Here is a 25,766-nt window from a genome sequence, read left to right on the forward strand (position 1 = left end):
TGTGCAATTAGCTCTGCCTTCATTTTATGACTTTTCAACCCTTTAGGGGGAAGATTTTGTAAAAAAATCGCTTCGAAATGTCATATGCTTTCAGTGGGCTCTAGAGACATTGTTCATCCACATCTAGCCCTGGTAGGATACGCTGCCTCTAGTTAGTTTCATCATAGATCTTTGACTGGTTAACTTATGTTACAAGTTGCATACATGCATGGGACCCAGATTTGGGAATTGTGTTTAATATATTGCTAAACATTTATTTTGCAGTTGAGACTTGATGAACAGAATTATGCATTCCATTTGTATAATCATAGCTGTTTGCATTCTTTTAATGTCATTTTATTTTTATACGTTCAGGATGCAACTTGGGAAATAATTTTCACCACCAGAAATGACAAACTTGAGAAATGACCGATAAATCGGGGTCAGGGAGATTAGCAAGAAATGTAATGTGGAAGTGTTTTGCCTTAACTGAATCGGTAGATGAATTCTTGCACTAAATTGAAGAGTTGCAGTCATTTAACTGAAATGAGCTCCTTTTTAACTCAAGTGCCGTGACGCTGTCAATTTCTGTTCCCATGGACTTTGCTTCTTCTGGGAATACTAAAGCAGTGTTCCATTAATTCCCCTGGAAAATGCACCATTGTTTGCCAGCAAGGATGAGCGAGAATGCAAATGAATGTTCCGCCGGCCTCTTCAAAATAAGAAGTAAAAAAAGAATAGCTTTTAAAGTATACAGAGAATTTTTGTGCAGAATTATTATTTTACCTTATTGTTTTATTTCCTAGAATGCAAGGAAGTCCCTACACATCTTTTGCGTATGTGTTTAAGCTTTAAGTTCCCATAAAAGAGAATATATCCTCTGCCATTCAGTCTCTCTCGGTTGAATTGCCAGTTTATCATTCCACATTTTGGACCAAAGCAGTTGTAGATATCTGACTAATCACTCCATTAGACTTCAGTAGGGCTGGGTGGAACGTGCCATTAACTGGAGATGGACTATGCCCAATGTGAGTGGCAGGCCAGTGTGCTTCCCTAGTAAATTTCTGGATAACAGATCTACATCTGCTAAGATTATTTATTGCCTTTGTTAAGGTCGGGCCGATAAAAGCTGCCGACAGACAGAGTAGGCATCTTATTGGCCCCTGTATGAGGCCCTCCGACGGGCCTCCCCGATTGATATCTGTCTTAACATTGGCCAAATGTCTTATTGGGTAGGCCTAAAAATCCCATTGGATCGCATCTGTTGTTGATGCGCCCCTACTGCTGCATTATAATCCGATCGTTGGGTCCTAGGTCCCACAGTGCGATCAGCCCGATATCGGCCACCTCGAGGTGGGCATCACCAAATGACCGGATCTCTCTGTGTATGGCCACCTTTACTCATGACATCACTTTGGGTTTACTTAACCAGCCTGCTTCACAAATGTTATGATGTTTTGTTTAGAGGCAAAAGAGCCAATCTGCTCCATTATTACATGGCCTGTAAACAAAACATCTGCTTTTAGTCTTGTATCCATGTCCCAGACATGTGGAAGAGCCCTTTATTTTAGTTGTCCATTTCTTTTTTTTCTGGTGGCATACTGACCCTGTGTCACCCTTTTGTAATCATTCAGTTTAGCAGTCAGGGGAAAAGCAGAATCTGCCATGTGACAGTTGGTTGTTTCCTGCCATGTGACAGTTTGTTGCACTTCCTTTGCCTTTGTTCAGCTGCTTTAAAGGTTCAAACACGTTTGAGTAATTACCATGAGGGATTTATTCATGTTATGGTTTTATTTTGTTAGACATATTTGCCCTGTTTGCTCAGTATAAAGTAGTCTGTCGTGCCCCTTGTTGGTTTCTAGTATGGAGAATATTCACTTGATGCGGCAGGGAATATGAGGTGTGGGCAATGAGAGTTAAATGCAAATCAGCTTTTGAAAGCAGAATAAACTAGAGAACGGTGCTCATGATATGTAAGGAGGACACAGGTGCTGCCAAAACAGGGGTCGGTAATCAGCGTTCCATGATAGACTAGGCATCAGACTGGAAAATCTTTGCATAAATTACATTTAAAATACAAATTATTGTTAAATCATATGCTTTGCTCTCAAACCTGCAAATATAGGAATGTATATGCCTTTAATCTTGGTCTCCCCCCCATAAAAGATAAGGAAGGTTAAAAGGGGAGTAGGCTACCTGGATTCTTGGCAGCAAGGGAGTCATTTATTAGGCAGAATGAAAGATGTCATCTATAACATATTAAAAGTTAATTTAAAGGCAAACCTCCTTTTAAAACCCTAAAAAATGAATATGGCTAAAAATTGCCATATTTTATATATTGAACTTATTGTACCAGACTAAAGTTTCAGCTTGTCAGTAGCAGCAATGATCCAGGACTTCAAACTTGTCACAGGGGGTCACCATCTTGGAAAGTGTCTGTGACACTCACATACGCAGTGGGCTCTGAGCAGCTGTTGAGAAGCTAAGCTTAGGGCTCGTCACTAATTATCCAGCAGAAAATGAGGTTGGCCTGTAATATAAGCTGATGCTACAGGGCTGATTATTAAATTCTGATGCTAATTGCACTGGTTTCTGTGCTGCCATGTAGTAATTATCTGTATTAATTACTAATCAGCCTTATATTGTGACATTTCTATTGTATATTGTGAGTGGGTCTCTAAGCTCATTAAGTGACAGCAGCACAGAGCATGTGCAGTGAATCAGCAGAAAAGAAGATGGGGAGCTACTGGGGCATCTTTGGGAGGACAGATCTTTACTGCTAAAGGGCGATGGTTGCCTTGGGCTGGTACAGAAGCCCAAAACATAATGTACAACATTTCTAGCTACTTCTTTAGTTTAACTTTCCTTGTCCTTTAAGCAGCACTCTTCATGATGACAGCTGACCAGGGGTGATAGTGAGGATGTGTGGTTAGACCACTTACTCGGCCCTGCAGAGTAGATATTGTGGCTGCACTGAGCCCCGGGTGGGGGGCGTTGCCTATAGAATACTATTGTGAACGCTGAGGCCCTTGGCTGTTTGTAGAATCTCCCGAATAAAGTTTTATATCATCATCTTCAAAATAAGATTCATTCTTGTACGTGTGGAGCGTGATCTCATTGAAGGGCCAATCATGGGTGGGGTTTCCTGTGACACAGTCCTCTAGTAAATATTTGGATTCCTTGCATTCACCAGTTTATAGTCTCATCCTTGAGATGCTTATTCCAGCACTGTAAATGTCCTATTTATAGTGTGTATTTTTATTGTGTATTATTAGGGAGGGCGGATATTTATATAGCATGTAATGCATGCACTGTGTTTTGCTGGCCCCTAAGATGTTTCATTGGTCAACAAAATTGATTTTTGGCAGAATTGCTCTCATTTTCAGACTGGAAACTTTTCAGACAGCGTTATTTGCACTGGAGCCAAGAAACACCCTGCTTATCTCATTGAGTCTATAGAAAAGAACTTTATCCTGGAAGCAAGATTGTTTAGTTCCTGTCCATGTTAATCACTTTAGGATGCTCAAGCCATTGTATGATAGAAATCTGCCCAGCATAGAGCTTTATATCAGGATTAATGCTATGAGTCTGTTGTTTCTTCCAATTACTGAATTGGTTTTTGTAGACTCTGGACCTTAAGCTGGCCATACATGCTGACATTTGATTGGGTAGTTTGGCCAATTTCTCCCATAGTGCCCAACCATCTGGACATGTATTGCACGTCGGCCATTTAGACTGATAATTGAGGATTTTCGATCCTGATGGAAATTTTCCATTGGACAGCCAAAAGGAAGGCCTTTCATATCCGTCTGTTCCACCTAGAGTATTGTATGGGTCGGCCCATGTATGGCCTACTTAAAGGAAAACTATACCCCCCAAAATGAATACTTGTGTATACTAGTTTATATCATATTAAGTAGCATATTAAAGAATCTTATCAAACTGGAATATATATTTAAGTAAATATTGCCATTTTACATCTCTTGCCTTGAACCACCATTTCCCGATGGTCTGTGTGTTGCCTCAGAGATCACCTGACCAGAAATACTGCAGCTCTAACTGTAACAGGAAGAAGTGTGGAAGCAAAAGGCAGAACTCTGTCTGTTAATTGGCTCGTGACCTAACACGTATGGTTTGTTTGGCATGTTTGTTTGCACCGTTAACCATATGATCCCAGGGGGCGGCCCTTATTTTTCAAAATGGCTGTTTTTTATTTATGATTACCCAATGGCACATACTACTAGAAAAGTATATTCTTATGAAAATAGTTTATTTACATGAAGCAGGGTTTTACATATGAGCCGTTTTATGCGATATCTTTTTATAGAGAACTACATTGTTTGGGGGGTATAGTTTTCCTTAAAGGGATACTGTCATAGGGAAAAAATTTTTTTTCAAAATGAATCAGTTAATAGTGCTGCTCCAGCAGAATTCTGCACTGAAATCCATTTCTCAAAAGAGCAAACAGATTTTTTTATATTCAATTTTGAAATTTGACATGGGGCTAGACATATTGTCAATTTCCCAGCTGCCCCAAGTCATGTGACTTGTGTTCTGATAAACTTCAATCACTCTTTACTGCTGTACTGCAAGTTGGAGTGATATCACCCCCTCCCTTTTTCCCCCCAGCAGCCAAACAAAAGAACAATGGGAAGGTAACCAGATAACAGCTCCCTAACACAAGATAACAGCTGCCTGGTAGATCTAAGAACAACACTCAATAGTAAAAACCCATGTCCCACTGAGACACATTCAGTTACATTGAGAAGGAAAAACAGCAGTCTGCCAAAAAGCATTTCTCTGCAAAAGTGCAGGCACAAGTCACATGACCAGGGGCAGCTGGGAAATTGACAAAATGTCTAGCCCCATGTCAGATTTCAAAATTGAATATAAAAAAATCTGTTTGCTCTTTTGAGAAATGGATTTCAGTGCAGAATTCTACTGGAGCAGCACTATTAACTGATTAATTTTGAGAATTTTTTTTTTTCCCCATGACAGTAGGCCTTTAATAGAACAGTAGCACCACATGTCTGTGATATAACTGACCTCTCGTATGTTTTGTGATGTTCATTTAATGTTTTGCCTTTTTTTCTGTTTTCCCCTGTGCCATCATTAAGTGGCTAAAAGCCAAGGTAAGAGGAGCTACTTCTCATTTGAACCCAAATATTCATATAACAGAGGCTGCCAAGCTATCAATCCGTTACAACTCGCATCCTCTTCTTTCTCTCTCCTCCCTCTCCTCTTCCTCTGGACATGTAGTTACATATGTGTGTGTAGTACTTCAGTCCAGCGTGATGTGGCAATATATCATTGTATGTATTGGCATCATGACTGTAACCAAGCCATTTATTTGTCTAACATACCTGTAGTGCTTTCCTTATTTATACATGCCTCGCTTCTTGACTATTTTATGGAAGGCTTCCCAGACAAGGTTCACTACTTTGGTACATAACACCAGGCCTTAGGAGCCCTGACTAACCATCATACAAGAATAACGTTACCTTGAACACAACTTAATAAGTCAGTCTACTGATCAGGAAAAGCAGCTTAAAGGCTCAACAAAAAGTTACTTTAGATGGAACTAGGGATGCACCAAATGCACTATTTTGGATTCGGCCGAACCCCTGAATCCTTCGCAAAAGATTCGGTCGAATACCGAACCAAATCCTGGATTCGGTGCATCCCTAGATGGAACATTCACCGATACATATGTTCAATTTTTTCAAACTTAATTCAAACTAAATATATTTGAGGAGGCTTTGATTTAACACATCTGGCTTCCTGCCTGTTTGGAGGTGCCATACTTTTGGCCAGAAATTGGTTACATTGGGCTGCATAGCAAACTTATATCCAATGTGAACTTCCTTGCGTTCTATCACAATATGACAACATTTACTAATATATTTGTTATACAATATGACGTTTCACATGGGGTCAAATTGCATATTAGATTTAGTGATGGTTTCATCTGGGGCCTGGTTGTGTGCACCCCTGGATTATTTAGTGGGCACTGGTTAGGGAGAACCTGGCATGAAGGCAATGATCAGCCCTTCTGATATCCAACTTCAAACTTTCCTCCCTCTTCTTTGTAAACTGGTTTAGACTGTATTTAACCTAATTTACAGCATTCCACACATTGGGGAGAGTTCTGAGGAAACCATAGAAAACTGTGTCTGGGAACCCTCACATTTCATAGGTTTAGTAGCCAATGTAAAATATAACCTGTCTTGGATGAGATGGCTAAGAAAATGTGTTGATATGTATCTGGCTTTCTTGTACAGCATGGAGGAAATCAGGCCGCAAGAACAGGCACATTGACTAGGACCAATCCTCCCACGCAGAAGCCTCCCAGCCCCCCAATGCCTAGCCGAGGAACTTTGGGGTAAGACACTAATACTTCATGAATGCCTTTGCTTTCATTCAGCTGATAGAAAATTTGTACCAATCAGTCTTCATGTGTATGTAGGTGTTACTAGTCTGAGGCTACAGGGTATCAGAAAAGCAGTAGTGTACCCTACCCTAGTAGAAAATAGTCTAAAGCAACTGTACTTGTATTCTTGAAAACATTTCACCAGCACTTAAATCCTTAAAGGAAAATTTTAACCTGTAATAAAAAACCCTCCCGCCCCCCACCCTGGGTAGACCCCCCTCCCTACTCCCCCCCCCCAGCCTACCTGCCCCCTGGGCAAATGCCCCTAATTTTTTATTTACCCCTCCATGCACGTTCTGTCCTCGGAGTTCACAGGCACCATCTTCATTCTTCTGTCTGTTTCGGAAGTTTCGGCACATGCGCAGTTGGAGTAAATTTCTGGTCCCGAACCACTGCACACTTGCCGAAAGTCACGAAAATCTATGAAAAATATTCGCGACTTTCGGCGCATCCGCAGTTGTTCGGGTCCGGAAATTTACTCCCAACTGTGCATGCACCGAAAATGCCTCCAAGACAAGAAGATTACCGGAGAAGAAGAAGATGGCTGCCATGACCTCCAAGGCCAGAATCTGCAGGGAGGGGTGAGTAAAAAATTAAGGGGCATTTGCCCGGGGGGCAGATGGGGGGGGTTTATTACAGGTTGAATTCTCCTTTAAGGCTAATACAGTCGCCAACCTCCCATTAGCTGAAACTCTTAGAGGTGTGAAAGTATAACACAGTTACTGTAGTACCATGATTCTCATTGAGCCAGGTGTTATTTTAAATTAACCTGGCTGGAATTTAGGATTGTTGTGAAACTGTTAAAAGAACAGTAACACCAAAAAAGAAAGTGTTTTAAGTGTTTTTAAGTTTAATGTACTCGTGCCCTGCACTAGCAAAATTGGTGTTTTTGCTTCAGAAAAACAATTATAGTTTATAAAAAGAAGCTGCTGAGTAGCCACAGGGGCAGCCATTCAAGCACAGGACAAACCGTAGATAACAGATTAGTTCTGTATACTATAGAGCTTATCTGTTATCTGCTGTGTATCTTGTGCCTTTTCTCATTTTTCACCTTGAATGGCTTCTCCCATGGCTACACAGCAGCTTGTTTTTATAAACACACAAGCAAACACACCAGTTTTATCAGTACAGCACAACATTACATTATATTTTCATTACTTTTGGACACTTTTTCATTTTTTGGTGTTACTCAAAAGCAGCCGTGTGTGTACATTGCTAACAAGCAGTGTCATAAGCCTCTTTCTCTGTTAAAGTATTGTTGTTCCAGTTTGCCATAAATGGCTTCCTTAACACCTCTTTCAATCTTTCAAACAATATGTCTTCTTTTGTCTCTCCAATGTATAAATCTGTGCAATGTTCGCATAGACCACATTACTTTTCATGTGTTTTGATGTTGAGTGGGTGAGCCTCTGTCTCAGGGTGGTTCTTGGTTTTCAAAACAGGGAAACTTGTGCTCACCAGTAATTTTTAAACCATTAAGTAGGGGTGCAATGAGGCTGCCATCACAAAATGTATACAAACAAATACAAGAGGTCCATATTCAGGACTTTGAGCACTTTTTGTGCTATATATACTAACAAAATTCCCTCCCCCTTAAACAAAACAGGAACTGTTTGTCCATTTATTGTAATATATTCAAGCTGTCATTCCTGATCTGGCCAGTCCTACACTCTTTTTCATCTGATTTGTTAAAAATTATACTGCTTCATTATACATTTTCCACAAGTACTAACATTTACTTGCAACTTGCTTCTTTTAAGATTAAAACCCCCTTTTTTTGTTCACTATCTTGGAAAGTGTCTGTGACACTCACATGCTCAGTGGGCTTTGAGCAGCTGTTGAGAAGCTAAGCTTAGGGCTCATCACTAATGATTATTAAATTCTCCTTTACAGGAGAACTAAAGCTTAACTAACAAAATAGGCTAGAAATGTTGTACATGATCTTTTGGGCTGCTGTATCAGCCCGAGGCAACCACAGCCCTTAAGCAGGAAAGACTCACAATATACAGTACACATAGAATAGAAATGTCACAATATAAGGCTGATTAGTAATTAATACAGAATTACTACATGGCAGCACAGAAACCAGCGCAATTAGCATCAGAATTTAATAATCAGCCCTGTAGCATCAGCTTATATTACAGACCAACCTCATTTTCTGCTGGATAATTAGTGACGAGCCCTAAGCTTAGCTTCTCAACAGCTGCTCAGAGCCCACTGAGCATGTGAGTGTCACAGACACTTTCCAAGATGGTGACCCCCTTTGACAAGATTGAAGTCCTGGATCATTGCTGCTATTGACAAGCTGAAACTTTAGGCTGGTGCAATAAGTTCAGTTTATAAAATATGGCATTTTTAGCCATATTCATTTTAGGGTTAGGGTTTAGTTGTCCTTTAAGGACAGCGATTTGCATATTTTGTACTTAGAAGACAGATGGGTTAAAAGAGGTGTAAAGGAGGCCATAATATGAATGAAAACTTTTATAGACTTATATGATCTATACCTTTATTGCTGATTGTTACAGAAAGTAAATGAAAGATGTCACTTCTGATTTTTATAGAGGAATTCCACCTAGAGCTTATTTGTTCAGAAACGGTCACTCTCTGGTGGGAGCTGTGACACCCAATGGACATCATTGTGTAATTTTTAAACAAGTTTCCTTTTAGAAATGGGAACATAGAAGCTTAGCCAAGCTCATCTAGCACTTTCTATACCAAGCCATAATAGTAAGAGGTATTTTGTCTTTGAAGGCGGAACACCCCGTACAAAACCCTGGAGCCTGTAAAGCCTCCGACTGTTCCAAATGATTACATGACGAGCCCAGCTAGGCTTGGCAGCCAACACAGTCCTGGAAGAACAGCATCGCTCAACCAGAGACCGAGAACACACAGGTATGCAATGTTCAACTGCTTTATGGACAACTGAGACTTGAAAGTTTGCTCCCATTATTGCACTTTGCCATAAATTCTGAAATTCCACTTTAAAGGCATGTCCCTAAAGTTTCTATCTGCCATTTCATTACTTAACAGTGGTAGCAGTGGTGGAAGTGGCAGCAGAGAGAACAGTGGAAGCAGCAGTATTGGGATTCCCATTGCCGTTCCTACACCGTCTCCCCCAACTGTTGGACAAGGTAAATTCTGGAAAACTTGAATGCCTCTTTCATTCGTATTGTCAATTAATTTTTAAAGACTGACATATTGGGATCTAAATGATCGTGACCTAGAATTATCAGTCTTGTGTAAGTGGAACATGCCTGCCAGTTTTTTTTTTTTAAAAGGGATACTGTCATGGGAAATTTTTTACAAAACACATCAGTTAATAGTGCTGTTCCAGCAGAATTCTGCACTGAAATCCACTTCTCAAAAGAGCAAACCGACTGTTTTATATTTCATTTTGAATTCTGACATGTTGCTAGACATATTGTCAGTTTCCCAGCTGCCCCAGTCGTGTGACTTGTGCTCTGACGAACTTCAGCCAGTATTTACTGCTGTACTGCAAGTTGGGAGTGATATCATTCCCACGCCCCCCCCCTGCTGCATAACAACAGAACAATGGGAAGGTAATAAAATAACAGCTCCCTAACACAAGATAACAGCTGCCTGGTAAATATAAGAACAACACTCGGCAGTAAAATCCAAGTCCCACTGCGACACATTCAATTGCATTGAGTAGGAGAAACAACAGCCTGCCAGAAAGCAGTTCCATCCTAAAGTTCTGGTTCTTTCTGAAAGCACATGACCAGACAAAATGACCCGAGATGGCTGCCTGCACAAAAAAATACAGTTGTTTGTTCAGGAATTAAATTTTATATTGTAAAGTGAATTATTTGCAGTGTAAATAGTGTAATTTAGAAATAAAAACGACATCATAAAAATCATGACAGAATCCCTATAAACTTACACAGCGACAGGCCTCCTCAGTATCAGAATACATTGAAGCTTTAAAGTGGGGTTACCAGATCACTTGAAAGATGCATTTATTAAACAGATGTATCCCTGAATTTAACAAATTATCCGGTAACCCTAATTCAGAAGAACATTGCAGTCTGTGAGAACAAAATAGGTTGCATTTACGCCAGTAAATGTTCCATGTTAAATTGATGAAAATTAATTTAAAAAACATTAATAAGTCAATCAAAATGTTCATGTGTTAATATTATTCGCGTACATCATTTCAGCCACAAAGTGTTTATTTTGATGATAAAGTCCCTTTAATATCATTTAGTCTTTAACATTTTTCTGAGACTTTGTTGATGCCAGAGCTTTACACAGAGAGCTTTTCTGGCTTTGCTGACAGTACACTTGATTTTACTACCCAACACTCCCCAGGTATCTCTGGTGGGCCCCCTCCACCACCAGCACCTCCTCCTCCACCACCTCCTCCACCACCACCAGGTGAGACCTCCACATTAAATGTAGAGATGTTGGTTCAGTTATACCTATAGGGTATAGGCCTCCTGTGGGATTTGGATTAATATTGTTCTTACTCATCTAATAACTACCTGTAGATTCCTTTACTTTGACAGCCTCTGAAGTGAATGCTTATCTCTGAGCTGATATTTTACAAGATTTTATTTGGTCAGATACTTTGTCATTTATTAAAGTTTGCTGCTATACATTATGTACAGATATATAGGGCATAGAAATTCACTCGGCAGAGTGGCTAGTTTTGGAGCACATGCCCAATACATGAACCACCTGTAGGTTGGGCCAGATTAGTAACAGCAAATAAATGCATGTTGGATGCAATTTTTTAGAGGGTTCATATTTGGCCGTTAAATTGAATCCAAAACCTTACAACTGTGGTTGTCCGACTTCTTCAGTTGAAGCCTCTGATTGGTGGTCGCACATTTTTTTGATTGGAGCACCCCTTCAAGATTATATATATTTTTTATAAGTTGTTTTATCTGCAGTTGCAAGAGTATCCTGGGTACTAGATGAGTTGTCGGCCAAAATATCACCATACTTTACCTTCAAAAAGGAAATACCAGCAGCACAATGAAATTGAAGTAGTGCAAAATGTTTTCAACCCCAAAACATAAAAAGAGGCAATGTTTTGGGCAACCCAGACCCTTTATTAAAGATTAAATAAATATTTTGCAAAGTATTCTGTATGCTGCTAAATGCAGTCTCTTAGTATAGTAAACCTATTTTTGAATATACTGAAAGTATGACCGTACATGACCCCCCCCTTAATTTGTCCCAAAATATTTTTGGCAAGTTCCTATAATGTTCTTTGGCATCCATAGAGTGTTGGATTTTCCTCCATTTGTGTTCCTGTATTAATTGATCTTTTATTGCTTTCCCCATTTGGGCACCAGCTCGACAAGAGTGAAGAAAAATCCAACAAGAAGAAAATCCATAGAACATCACATTTAATTTCCATTTGCTTGTTTATTAACCGATTAGCAGCAAGCAAGCAGACATGCCAGAGCAATCAATATCCATCAGTTTGTTTAGAGCATTCATTTGAGAGGCTTGTCGTATGTTACATCTTGCAAACTGTCCTTGCCATCCAATATAGGTAAAACCTTCATAATAAATATATTCTGCTTCTGCTGGGGCATGCTGGGTAATGTACAGATACTGAAGTTATCTGTATATTAAATTGTATAAAACCCAGAACATTCAATGCACCATGGTAAAAAGGAAAGTGTGCAAGAATAAGTACTTAGAAAACAGCATGCATCTAAACTGCTAATATCTAACTCGTTCTATGGTGATGGATTGTTAAAATGATTGATGTAATTTCTCCCCAAGAAACAGCATTTTTACTGAGGTTGTTAGTGGTTAAGCAAAGGAGAATGGGGTGAGATCTATTGGGCATGGCCTGCTCTTGGCCTTTAAGTTGTACTACCACAACCAGAATAAGGGTAAAGACACATGAAGCTTCTAGTAGCACCTACTTATTAGTTATTGCTACAAAATGCCAGAAAATACCCTGCCATAGACCATACTGAGAATTGTGTCTACTAAAACACACATAGAGACATTATCAGTAAATTGTCAACATTGTCTATTTTTGTAGTCGTGACAAGTAGCTGCTACTAGTAGTTATATGTGTCTTCACCCTAAAACTTAAGCCTTGAATTTGTTGTTTAAGTCCAGCCACAAGGACAGCTATGTAGTTCCTACCTAATATCTGACAGTTGTGATCTTTAGTGTGTGGAGATGAGAAAACCTGGCACTTCTACCACCAGGAACAGCGTCAGCTGAAGAACCATATTTAAGGACCCATCATGAAGTTGATGCTAGTTTTATGATCTTGACTTTGTTCCTGTACATGCTATAATCAGCCTTTGCCCCTTTATATGCTCTCTGCCATTGCTAGTGCCTATATTTTGACCATGCCCACCAGACCATTCTTCTTGGCCTTTCTGTTTATATAGAGTTTTCACAAAGACTGAAATTGTTGATTCTGGACTTATGGTAGTTTAGACCATTGGCAAGGCTTTCAGCAGAATTAGGGGGATTATGGTATCAATGAAAATCATCTACTGGGATAAAGTGTTCTCATCTGTATTTTTGCATCCAAAGGGATACTGTCATCGGAAAAAAATGTTTTTATCAAAACGCATCAGTTAATAGTGCTGCACCAGCAGACTTCTGCACTGAAATCCATTTTTCAAAAGAGCAAACAGATTTTTTTATATTTAATTTTTAAATCTGAAATGGGGCTAGACATATTGTCAGTTTCCCAGCTGCCCCCAGTCATGTGACTTGTGCTCTGATAAACTTCAGTCACTCTTTACTGCTGTACTGCAGGTTGGAGTAATATCACCCTCCCCCCCAGCAGCTTAACAACATAACAATGGCAAGGTAACCAGATAACAGCTCCCTAATAAAAGATAACAGCTGAGTGGTAGATCTAAGAACAGCACTCAATAGTAAAATCCTTACATTGAGTAGGAGAAACAACAGCCTATCAGAAAGCAGTTCCAACCTGGCTTTTTCTGAAATGGCACCTTCACACCAATATTACAGTTACAACTAAATAAAATACACTTGCTGGTTCAGGAATGAAATTTTATATTGTAGAGTGAATTATTTGCAGTGTAAACAGTGTAATTTAGATATAAAAACATTATAAAAATCATGACAGAATCCCTTTAAGACTAAATGCAATTTGGGTGATGCTTAGCTTGATGCCTCCTTACAACTTTACTGATGCTCCCTTGCTTTCTATGCTATTGCTGCTGGCGAATCGTTTTGCAGTGGGAACAGGCTCAGCACCGGCTTCCCAGTTTGGCTCAATGACCAGACAGATATCCCGGCACAACTCCACCACTTCCTCTGCTTCTTCTGGTGGCTACAGACGGACTCCTTCTGTGACTTCTCAGTTCTCTGGCCAACCTCATGTCAACGGCGGGCCTCTTTACTCTCAAAACTCAAGTAAGCTGCTTCTCTGCTTTCTACGCTTCCGTTGTATACAACTCATGTGCTTATACAACTCATGGTCATTCTTGTAGTGCACATTGAATGTTCTTCCTCAGTTGTTCAATAACATGGAATCTGAAATAAACCCAGCTCTGGTTTAAATGGAAAAGAATCCTTGAATAGTTTGGTCTTTTAATCTGTGCCAGGGCATAGTTTTTGCAGTGCATATTTGGACCAGTACTTTATAGGGAGTTACTATACTGCTTAAGTCATCTGTTTGAGGTACAGTTAAGATTGCTGCATTGTTAACCATAAAGAAAAGTAGAAAAAAAGTTTTTTGCTCCTTGTACACAAAAGTCATTATATTTACAAAAACAGTTGTCAATACTTTCAGGAGACTTTGTTTGGCAGTACAAAATTTTATTTTATGCAACCAAAATTTGCCTCCAAGCCTGGAATTCAAAAATAAGCACCTGCTTTGAGGCTACTGGGAGCAACATCCAATGGGTTGGCTGAGCCGCATCCAATGGGTTGGCTGAGCCGCATCCAATGGGTTGGCTGAGCCGCATCCAATGGGTTGGCTGAGCCGCATCCAATGGGTTGGCTGAGCCGCATCCAATGGGTTGGCTGAGCCGCATCCAATGGGTTGGCTGAGCCGCATCCAATGGGTTTGGCTGAGCCGCATCCAATGGGTTGGCTGAGCCGCATCCAATGGGTTGGCTGAGCCGGCATCCAATGGGTTGGGCTGAGCCGCATCCAATGGGTTGGCTGAGCCGCATCCAATGGGTTGGCTGAGCCGCATCCAATGGGTTGGCTGAGCCGCATCCAATGGGTTGGCTGAGCCAAACATGTTGCTTGCGAGACACTATTTGGGGATCACTGCTCTATATAAAGGGGCTGCTCATGATCTCAAAACAAGCCAGATTTTGATGATCCTTTTCCATTTAAATATATATACGGTCTATGAAGTGGACTCCTCAAAACAATTTAATATAAAATAGCTCTTAAGCAATTATTTTTTATGTTTTCAAAATATTGTCATATTTAAAACTGCGCATATAATGAATTTAAACCGCACTACCTGCTGGTCATTTTGGCCAGCGGGCTACAGAAATTAATTTTGTGAGAAAAGATATGTGTTGTGATGTTGCTCTGCTTAGAACAGACCAGAGACTAGTGACTAACTTCAACAGCACAGGACATTACTTTTATGTCAAAACTGTAACAAGTAGGCCAAAAGGAACAGCAGGTTGCACTGTTGTTTGAATTTTAACATTTTAAAGGAGAAGGAAAGTCATTTAGCACATGGGGGTTCCAAATGTTAGGCACCCCCAAGTGAATGTATTTACTTACCTGAAACCCCGGGCCGGTGCTCCTATCAGCAGAAAACTGCACCGGCCTGGGGTTATTCCAACGAGCACTGCGGAGCGATCCTCTTCCGGCTTCTTCTTTCTTCAAATTTCCTGGGCCAGACACATGAGCAGTAGAATGAAAAAACTGACTTTTTAGTTAATGTTTGGCTTTTCACTGTAATGCGCAGCCAAGAGAAGAAAGAAGTATGCTGTGTGGTGCTCACTGGAATAATCCCGGGCTGGTGTAGTTTTCTGCTGATAGGAGCACCAGCCCTGGGTTTCAGGTAAGTCAATACATTCACTTGGGGGTGCCCATTTGGCACCCCCAAGAGCTAAACGAATTTTCGTCTCCTTTAAGAACTGATAATATTTAGAAAACAAGAAAAAAAACTCGCAAGCGCTCCAAAGCAATTTTATTTGAATTTGTTTTAAGGGTTTATTTTTCCTTTAAGCCTTAAACATAATATATCCACTAGTTTACATGTTATGGCCACATGAGAAAATAAGCTGGGAAGAACAGGACGGTTATCATTTCATTATGACTGATAGCAACTGAATAAGTATTTATTTTTAAAGTACAAATATGCCACAGCTGCTTTAGATTTTTTTATTAATGTTGTTTTTTTGTTAAGTGCTTATGGTATGTTCACTTGTCATTTCCTTACTGTATTCAGTGTTTGTCTGTGTGTTGTGTGTGTGTGTAGGGCAAAATGTCATCTGATCTGTTACATGTGTAAAGAAATCAGTATCAATCTTTAGCAATACTTAAAAGGGGCAGGAGACCCACCTTTTTCATCAAGAGCGCAGTGAATTGGGCTTGCTTTGAACATACCGCTTGCCTTTTCTAATTTATTTTATAATTAAGAAATTTATATGGCTGTTGTTATGTCTTGCCTTAAACAAAAACTGTCACTTTCACTTTCCAGCTTCCTGTCTTAATTCACCCACTTCCTGTCTTGATTCACCTGGTTCCTCACTGTTAGAGGAGAAGTAGCTAGAAAAAAACATAACCAGTATACAGCCCTTTGTATAATGCACTTCTCCTTATCTCAGATGTTGTAGCATATGCAAGGAAGGGGTTTGTTTATATTGAGCTCCTTTTGCCCATTTATACAATCCTGTTTTGGGGTGGGTGCTCCAAAAAAACAACAAAACGTAACATTCGTGCTTCATACTTGCAAAACATTAGAAAATTATAAATGAAAAGCCAGAATTCATTTTCGGCACAAGTCCTAATTATTGTGCTCATGTTGAGCAAAGGTGTATTTATGTACATTCTGCCCCTTTCAGGGGTTGCTCACCTTTAAATTAACTTTACTATGATGTAGAGAGTGATATTCTGAGACAGTTTGCAATTGGTTTTCATTTTTTATCAGCTGTGGTTTTTGAATGTTTGGCTTTTTATTCAACAGCTCTGCAGTTTGCAGTTTCAGCAGGATGGTTGCTAGGGTCCAAACTACCCTAGCAACCATGCATTGATTTGAATAAGAGACTGGAATGTGAATAGGAGAGGCTCTGAATAGAAAGATGAGAAAAACAAAGTAGCCATAACAATTAAATGTGTCGCCTTACAGAGCATTTGTTTTAGATGGGGTCAGTGACCCCCATTTGAAAGCTGGAAAGTGTAAGAAGAAAAAGGCAAATAATTAAAAAAATATCAAAAATAAATAAATATAAATATAGACCAATTGGAAAGTTGTTTTTAATTGGCAATTCTATAGCATACTAAAAGTTGACTTAAAGGTGAACCTCCCCTTTAACTCTCTTACTGCTAAGGCTTTAATAACCTGAAGCAATTGCAATTCACACCCGCCATCTACAGTCATGACCTTATTTAAAGATCTATATATATAGGTTTATATAGGTTTTTAACGTTACTTTAAGTATATTGAAGAGGTCGGTAATCTAAGCAACTTTGCTTTTGGCCTTTATTTCAAAATATATGTGTGTAAAAAATATTTTCCTTAGTAGCTTTGTACTGGAGAACTCTAAAACCATTTTATTGCACTACGACAAAAAAGACCAACTGCAAATCGCACTACAGTGCAATAGCTACATAATTCTACTCACAGTAGACTTGACCGTAACCAATTATTGCAGCTGTTAATGTATTAAATTCACACGCCATTTTCTGTTGACTTGGTTACACAGTTTGTATGTCACATTGGCTAAATCTGTTGGACCTACAAATTGCATGATAAAAACAAAACCTTACTCTTAAAGGTCCAGGAGCAAAAATGATAAAATCAATATACATATCATGTTTGTTGTGAGTTAGTCAGACCATCATGGTTTGGTTTCTTCTCAGTCTTCAGAAGCAAAGACCAATTTTACAGCCCCCCATAGCTTACATTTTATACAAAGTAAATTAACCCAAATTTATGTTGCTGGACCTTTAAAGGGATGGTCACTGCAGTTTCTGGCTTTATGCACCCCAAGACCTGTCTACACCCTCTGTTTTTAAAACACACATTTTATGATGAATGACAATATGGCTGAGATTGAATGGACATATACTACTTCACGGCTAGTGTTGAGATGCATTAAAGGAGGACTGCACGTTTTGAACAAAAACATACCAGATAATTCATATTGAAAGAAATGATCTATAAAACAAAGTTATTCAGTTTCTGTTGATATAAAAGTAAATATTGGCAAAATGACATCTTGTACCACTAACCTCCATTTTGTGATGCTCTGCGTGTCACTCCTTGATCAGCTGACAGGAATAGTGCAACAGGAAGAAGTGTGGGATTAACAAATACAGCTCTGTCCATTCATTGGCTGATGTAACCTAGTATTTATATGTGCCCTTGGTTTGTTTGAGAGCACAGAGCCTGACAAATAGCCAGAGGGATGACATGTTGTACTTAAAATGGCAGTTTTTCAGTATGACACAATTTGAGCTGTATACTTGTCACCTGCATTCATATGAAACAGAATTTTACATAAGGATCATTTTGAGCTCTCATTAAAACGATATCACGTAAAAATGTGGGCTGTATAGCTTCCCTTTAACTCTGTGAAACTGAACCAAAATGGATGAAATCTGGTCCCAGGCGGTTAAGTCTTGTACTGGTGTTTTGTTTTTGTTTTTCTCAATGACACACATGTTGTAATTGTTGTGCTTTTGTTCCCTGTAACTGACTGCTGCTTGTTGTCTTTCTTTTCCTGTTTACCTCTGCAATGTGGTGTGGCTGCTTCCAGTTTCTATCGCTTCTCCCCCTCCCCCCATGCTCCAATTGACTCCACAGATCCCTCTCACAGGCTTCGTGGCCAGGGTGCAGGAAAACAGTAAGTCCTTTCACACTGCTGACGATCACCTAGCCTCACTCTGTCTGCATGGCTAGCAAGATGGCTGCCGAGGGTGCTTAGCCAGTGGGGGTGGGCGCTAGGTTGTTCTCCTTCATGAAAGGTGGTTTGTTTACAGTACTTAGTGCATGTCTTGTGTTGGGTGTCTGCAAGTTATTCTAAAAAGCAGGGTTTTCATAACTGCCAAAATACTATGCAACTGCATGTTCTTTGTGTGTTTCAAGGCATGTAATAGTGAGGTAGGTGGCAGATGCTTCAAATTTAAATATATATATATATATATATATATATATATATATATATATATATATATATATATATATATATATATATATATATATATATATATATATATATATATATATATATATATACAGAACTAAATTCTGTTCATGCTCGGATTCCCTATTTTAAAGGTGATGAAACGAGTCCGTTCCAACCGTTTCAGACCAAAACCTCCCCTTTCTGCCTCCTGCAATACTTTGACATACGATGAATGTGCCTATTGCTCCCAATATCCTGAGGAGAAATCTAGGCCTCTCCCGCAAAGCGATCATTCTGCAGGAAGCCATGAAATGTATGGAAGCCTCCTCCTACGTCTGCCCAAGAAGGTAGCCGATATAATCCCTCCCGCCCCCAAAGCTGACACTCTGCAGGTGTCGTGATTTGTGGGAATCCCTCCCGCTGCATTGAATCCTTCCTTTTTACTAGGAATGCACCAAATCCAGGATTCGGATTCGGCCTTTTTCAGCAGGATTCGGATTCATCCGAATCCTTCTGCCCTTCTGAACTGAATCCGAATCCTGAGCGGGGAGGGAAATCACGTGACTTTTTGTCACAAAACAAGGAAGTTAAAAATGTTTCCCCCTTCCCACCCCTAATTTGCATATTCAAATTAGGATTCGGTTCGGTATTCTGCCAAATCTTTTGCAAAGGATTCGGGGTTCAGCCGAATCCAAAATAGTGGATTCGGTGCATCCCTACTTTTTACTATAACAATATAGCAGTGCTGGTGGTTTCCCGGGGCAATTATCCAATATGGAACATGTTCTTGGGCCTCATTATATTACAAGTAAACCTATGGAAATCTTAGGTACAGTAGAAAAGTCTTAACGGGGTTTTTAACCTTTGAGTTAACTTTTAGTATAATGTAGAGAGTGATATTTAGAGACAATTTTCTATTAGGGTTGCCACCTTTTAGTTCTGGCCCTACCGGCTGGTGATGTAGAGGGTGGGGACAGGCCAGAGAGGGGCGGGGTTGTGCCATTTTGGGGGCGGAGTGACGAAGTTTCGATCCTGGTTTGGCCAGGAAGGGACTGCAGCGCTTGTATTAGGTCGGTAGGGACAGATCTGATTCGTACCAGGGGCAGATCTGAGGCGGGCCAGGGGCAAAACAATAGGGGTTACAAATTTACCGGCCAATAGTATCGACTGGCCCCGTCCTTGGCTGACATTTTACCGGCTAGGTCGGTGAAATACCGGCCAGGTGGCTACCCTATTTACAATTGGTTTTCTTTTTTTTTCTGTTTTTTTTATTTTTTTATTATTTGTGTTTTTTGAGTTATTTAGCTTTTTATTCAGCAGCTCTCCATTTTGTAATTTCAGCAGTCTGGTTGCTAGAGTCCAAGTTACCCTAGTAACCATGTATTGATTTGAATAAGAGACTGGAATAGGAATAGGAGGAATAGGACATATAACATACTGAAAGTTCCCTCAAAGACGAACAACCTCTTTATATGGGGACATCCAGTGCAAATGCCCTTTTCTTTCGAAAATGTGATTTCAGTGAGAGTTTAGCAGTTAAAACTGGGGCATTATGGCCTCACTTTTTGGCCCCTGAGCTTTTCCGGAAGGGAGAAACATGGAACTGTGTGTCTGTTTCCCATTGTATATTCATTCCTGTGCCTCTGTGTCTGTTTGTCTGTCTGTGCCGATATGTGTATTCTTTTGAACAAGCGGCATTTATGTATGTAATCGTTTGCTGCATTTGGTACACCCTGCACTCTGTACTGCTGTATTCCTATCATTTACATCATTGCTAAATGAAAGACCCAAATGGAGAGCCGTGCAGCGCCATCTGCTGGCCATACACTACAATGACAGCCTTGGAAGAAAATCTCCCATATGTAATAAAAGGCACTAATTTTGCCCAGGAGCAGTAACGCATAGCAACCAATAAGATCTTTGCTTTTGAACAGGTGACCATTAAATGCTACCTGCTCATTGGTTGCTATGGGTTACTGCTCCTGGGCAAACTAAGTGCCTTTCATTACATGAACAGCTGCAGACCTATTTACACGTGACTCAGTAGACCCAGTTCTGCAATAATCAGGGAAGGCTGTATTTCTTCACATTTGATATTCTCCAACATATATTAGTTGCTTATTTTCTATACAAGCATTACCTGCAACTGATCCACCCCTTTTGGCTTCCACATTATGACCGTTTAATACATGTTATAAAGAATAAAAAATGATGAGTTTGCCGTGCCCAAGAGCCAGCACAATTCTATATATAAGTACAGTATATGTTATTTTGAAACATACAAAGGGAGTAACTATATTTCTTCTAAATTTTAATTTTGTAAAGGAAAAAAAAAGATACACATTATGTTTAGAGGTTCTGTACCAGCCCAAGGCAACCACAGCCCTTTAGCAGTAAAGATCTGTGTCTCCAAAGATGCCCCAGTAGCTCCCCATCTTCTTTTCTGCTGATTCACTGCACATGCTCTGTGCTGCTGTCACTTACTGAGCTTAGGGACCCACTCACAGTATACTGCATAAATTCAATATAAAATTGGCAACAATTCAGATTCCCATTCAATTCCAGTGCCTTCTTGCCTGCTTTGATTATTCCGCCCTGCAGCATCAGCTTCTGTGATGTCACTTTCAGAAAAGAGTTTGATGATTTCCAACAGACCCTAAGCTTAGCTTCTCAACAGCATAGGCCGTATTTTGAGTGTCGGTGACTCTGCACATGCTCAGTGGCTAACAGGACCCATGATGAGCAGCTGCCGTGAAAACATTTAAAGACCTGGATCATTACTGTTATAGGGCTGCTGAACCTCTGGGCTGGTAAAGTATGTTCTGTAAAAAAAACACCCCATTTCTAGCCATTTTTATTTTTAGATTTTAGTCCCATTTGATCAATGCAGCATGTAATCCATCTGTACAGCCGTGCCCTTATTCCAGCCAGCAGCTGACTTATTCTGCAATCAGGGACTACGTTTTGGACCAGAGTCCCACTTTATACACAAATCTGTATCTCTGCAATGACCTCACCCACCATTAAAAAAAAAAACCATGTGAGCATCCCAGCTCCTATAGAAGAAGGACACGTAGATTAGTGGGGTCCATATGAGTGTCTGCTCCTAACCGTAGGAGCTGGGCTTTGGCATTACCAAGATGCCGCCATTGATGCAGGGTCTGTATTATGTAAGTGACGCTCAATGGATAATATTAAAGGCACACTAATGCTTTGAGGCATGAGAAGAAGCTTCTACATTGTGGCTGATGCATGAATCCTTTAATGCATGTGTCCGTATTGTCTTTTTGTGGGTGGAAATAGTTTTAACCCTTTCATGTCCAAGTTTGTATTACCGCCCGAGATTAATGGCTAAAGCTGTCCCTGCACGGGCCGATAAAAATCGGCAGCTTATTGGCCCGTGTGTGGGTCCCTCCGACGGGCTTCCCTGTCAGATTGCTGAACCCGTCGGATCGTGGCCGCATCTGGTCGTTTATGTGGTCCTGCGATCCGACTGCCCATATGATCCGATATTGCCCGCCTCAAGGTGGGCATATCGGGGAGATATCTGCTCATTTGGCGAAATCAACAAATGAACGGATCTTTATGTGTATGGCCACCTTTGTTGGTCTCAAGCCCCTGAAGACTTTCAGAATTTGTTATAAGCCATGCATATGGCTGTACCCTGACAGGTAGAGGCCATTTAGGTGTGAAAGGGTTAAAACAAATAAACCAATGCCATACCTGGCCGGACGTTTTATTTTTGTTGTTGTTCCTAGTTGCCGACAGTCCCACACCGCCACCACCTCCTCCGCCCGATGAGATCCCCATGTTTGACGATTCTCCCCCTCCCCCTCCTCCGCCACCGGTTGACTACGAAGAAGAAGAAGCTGCTGTTGTGCAGTACAATGACCCGTATGCTGATGGAGACCCCACTTGGGCACCCAAAATCTATCTTGAGAAAGGTGAGTTACTACGTTAATGCTTCAATAAAGGCATCTTGCATTTTTGCTTAGTGTTTTTAAATATGGGTGCCTCTATGATGCATGCATAGTTAATGAATTAACCCTGTACGCACCATTTAGTACACAGGGCAGATGAGAAGATTGGTGGGGACAGGGTGATGAAGGGAGTTCGCTATCACTCAGTCACTGACTGGTCTCATGGAGGCACTGAGACCAAATCCCTGAGTTAAATCATTTTTTCTTAAAGTAAATTAACTCACATGCTGTTAACAAGTACAGGTATGGGATCAGGATGGGATCTTATTTTAAACAAAACCAGCCTTTTGGGTTTATTTAAAGGTATAATTTTCAAAACACATCAGTTAAAAGTGCTGCTCATGCAGAATTCTGCACTGGAATCCATTTCTCAAAAGAGCAAACAGATTCTTTTATATTTAATTTTGAAATCTGATATGTGGTTAGACATATTGTCCATTTCGCAGCTGCCCCTGGTCATGTGACTTGTGTTCTGATAAACTTTAGTCACACTTTACTGCTGTACTGCAAGTTGGAGTGATATCACCCCCCCCCCCCGCCAGCAGCCAAACAAAAGAACAATGGGAAGGTAACCAGATAACAGCTCCCTGACACAAGGTAACAGCTGCCTGATCTAAGAACAGCACTTAATAGTAAAATCCAGGTCCCACTGAGACACATTCAGTTAAATTGAGTAGGAGAAATGAACAGCCTGCCAGAAAGCAGTTCCATCCTAAAGTGCCAGAGCCCACAGTCGCTGGGGGGCCTGGGAACAGGGGTCTGCTTCCTCTATAGCTAATAAAGAAAACCCTGCTCCCAAGCCTCTTACCTGCAGCGAAGAAGGGAGATGCAAGTCGGGCAGGAGTGGGTGGAGCTGGGGAGTGGGCGGGGCAGAGGCGGGATGAGAAGTGGGCAGGAGTAAGTTGATCTGAGTGCGCCGGACCACTCTGACGATTTTTTTGTAGGGGGCCTTACACACTCTAGTTATGGCACTGCCTAAATTTTTCCAAAGCAAAGCAGAAAAACTGAATAACCGTAAAAGAGCTATGATCCATTTGTTGTAGACATTAGCACTGTGTTTCACCTACAAATCTCTGCATATTCTGTAGGTTTTGATGGGAATTGTGGTGTAGTGCATTGTGCAGGCCATACACTATAACCATTACTCTTCTATTTGTTACCCAAGCGATACCTGTGCCCTTCAGTATTCAGGGATACCAGGTAATTACCAACCTAACCCCTGTTCCCTTTTCCAGTGGTCGCCATTTATGACTATTCAAAAGACAAAGCTGACGAGCTGTCGTTTATGGAGGGATCCATCATTTACGTTATAAAGAAGAACGACGACGGCTGGTATGAAGGGGTCTCCAACGGAGTCACCGGCCTCTTCCCTGGCAATTACGTAGAAGCAGTAATGCACTATGCAGATTAAAACTCACATTTTAAAAAAGGGTTTTTTTTTTTTCCTTTGGTTCCTTCTGTTTCCTTTAAAGTCAAAACGTGATTTTAAATCCAGTTTAAAAGGGAAACGTCTTTGTACGTTGATTTAAAGCTGCGGTTTGTATTTAACCCATTTGGTGCCAGGGCATTGCTCTATCCCCAAAAGGTTTTTTTTTTACCTTGATACATCTGTGGTATGGTAGAATGTCTTACATCCATAAGCCTCAAGCAACCAGTGTGGTTTACAGACCTACCAACAGCAACTCCAGTTGTCCATGCTTCTGTGTTCCTCTTCCCGCATTGTTGATCGGACTGCCATCTTAAAGGGATACTGTCATGGGAAAAAACATCTTTTTTTCAAAATAATAGTGATGCTCCAGCAGAATTCTTCACTGAAATCCGTTTCTCAAAAGAGTAAAAATTGTTTTCTATTTCATTTTGAAATCTGACATGGGGCTAGACATATTGTCAGTTTCTCAGCTGCCCCCAGTCATGTGACTTGTGCTCTGATAAACTTCAGTCGCTCTTTACTGCTGTACTGCAAGTTGGAGTGATATCACAGCAGCCAAACAGAACAATGGGAAGGTAACCAGATAGCAGCTCCCTGATACAAGATAACAGCTGCCTGGTAGATCTAAGAACAACACTCAGTAGTAAAATCCAGGTCCCACTGCAACACATTTTGTTACATTGAGTAGGAGAAACAACAGCCTGCCAGAAAGCAGTTCCATCCTAAAGTGCTGGCTCTTTCTGAAAGCACATGACCAGGCAAAATGACCTTCAATGGCACCTACACACCAATATTACAACGAAAAATAAAATACACTTGCTGGTTCAGGAATCCAATGTTATATTGTAGAGTTAATTATTTGTAAACAGTGTAATTTAGAAATAAAAACATCATAAAAATCATGACAGAATCCCTTTAAGGAAGATACCACAGATACACCACAGGGATTTGAGGGTGTCCTATTTAACCCTTTACCGGTTCATCTTGTGCCATTGACCTTTCTTTCTTTCTGTGCAGCATGGCAACTAACACTAAGTGAGGCAAACATTAACACACGAACTGTAAGTCGATGCTGCGGCCGGTCGTATTGCCTTCTTATTAGATAATTGCTCATTTGAAACTATTTGTTTAAAGCATGCATATGAAATTTATGTACTTATTATTATTTTTTTAAATCCACAATGCTTCCAGTTTATTGTACTGTATGCCATGAGTAGTCACACGGTCTAAGATTTTGTCCAGTCTCTTGAAAGTGTCCCATCGGTGGAACCATTATCGTAATATGTATTTTTTTATTTAGTACTGTGTATTTCTGCCCTTTGTTTCCTTTTCAATTTCTGTGTCCCCAGGGCAGCCATATTGGATTCCTCACACACACATGAAAGTTCTGTGTCTATCCTGATTTTTGCCCCTAAATCTATGGTAATGTTCAAGACCAGAGTGGGAAGAATAAAAAATTCCTCCAAGTCACAATCCCTTCCATTGACATTGGGAAATGTTCCTTATTATTTGTTGACACTTAAAGGAAATAATGTCAGGAACATCCAACCTCGATCTGCCAGCCCGTATGGCCTCCATTCTGATCCGATCGTTGGCCCACAATTGGATCAGCCCAATATCGCCCACCTCAATGTTGGCATATC

General features: G+C 40.4%; 1 protein-coding gene across 9 annotated transcripts in view; it reads left to right on the top strand.

The window, feature by feature from the left end:
• abi1.S (abl interactor 1 S homeolog) overlaps positions 1 to 24,546 on the top strand; it is a 67,686-nt gene extending 43,140 nt beyond the window's left edge. The window contains 9 exon segments of one of the 9 annotated variants that reach the window (NM_001094289.1): positions 5,097 to 5,111; positions 6,261 to 6,361; positions 9,161 to 9,301; positions 9,440 to 9,540; positions 10,739 to 10,804; positions 13,625 to 13,801; positions 18,346 to 18,432; positions 22,473 to 22,658; positions 23,930 to 24,123. In NM_001094289.1, the coding sequence (NP_001087758.1) occupies positions 5,097 to 5,111; positions 6,261 to 6,361; positions 9,161 to 9,301; positions 9,440 to 9,540; positions 10,739 to 10,804; positions 13,625 to 13,801; positions 18,346 to 18,432; positions 22,473 to 22,658; positions 23,930 to 24,105 (1,050 nt within the window). In that variant the 3' untranslated portion in view covers positions 24,106 to 24,123. 9 annotated transcript variants of the gene reach the window in all.
• Positions 24,547 to 25,766: the final 1,220 nt, after the last annotated feature.

Source organism: Xenopus laevis, chromosome 6S (assembly GCF_017654675.1).
Source record: "Xenopus laevis strain J_2021 chromosome 6S, Xenopus_laevis_v10.1, whole genome shotgun sequence".
Classification (NCBI taxonomy): domain Eukaryota; kingdom Metazoa; phylum Chordata; class Amphibia; order Anura; family Pipidae; genus Xenopus; species Xenopus laevis.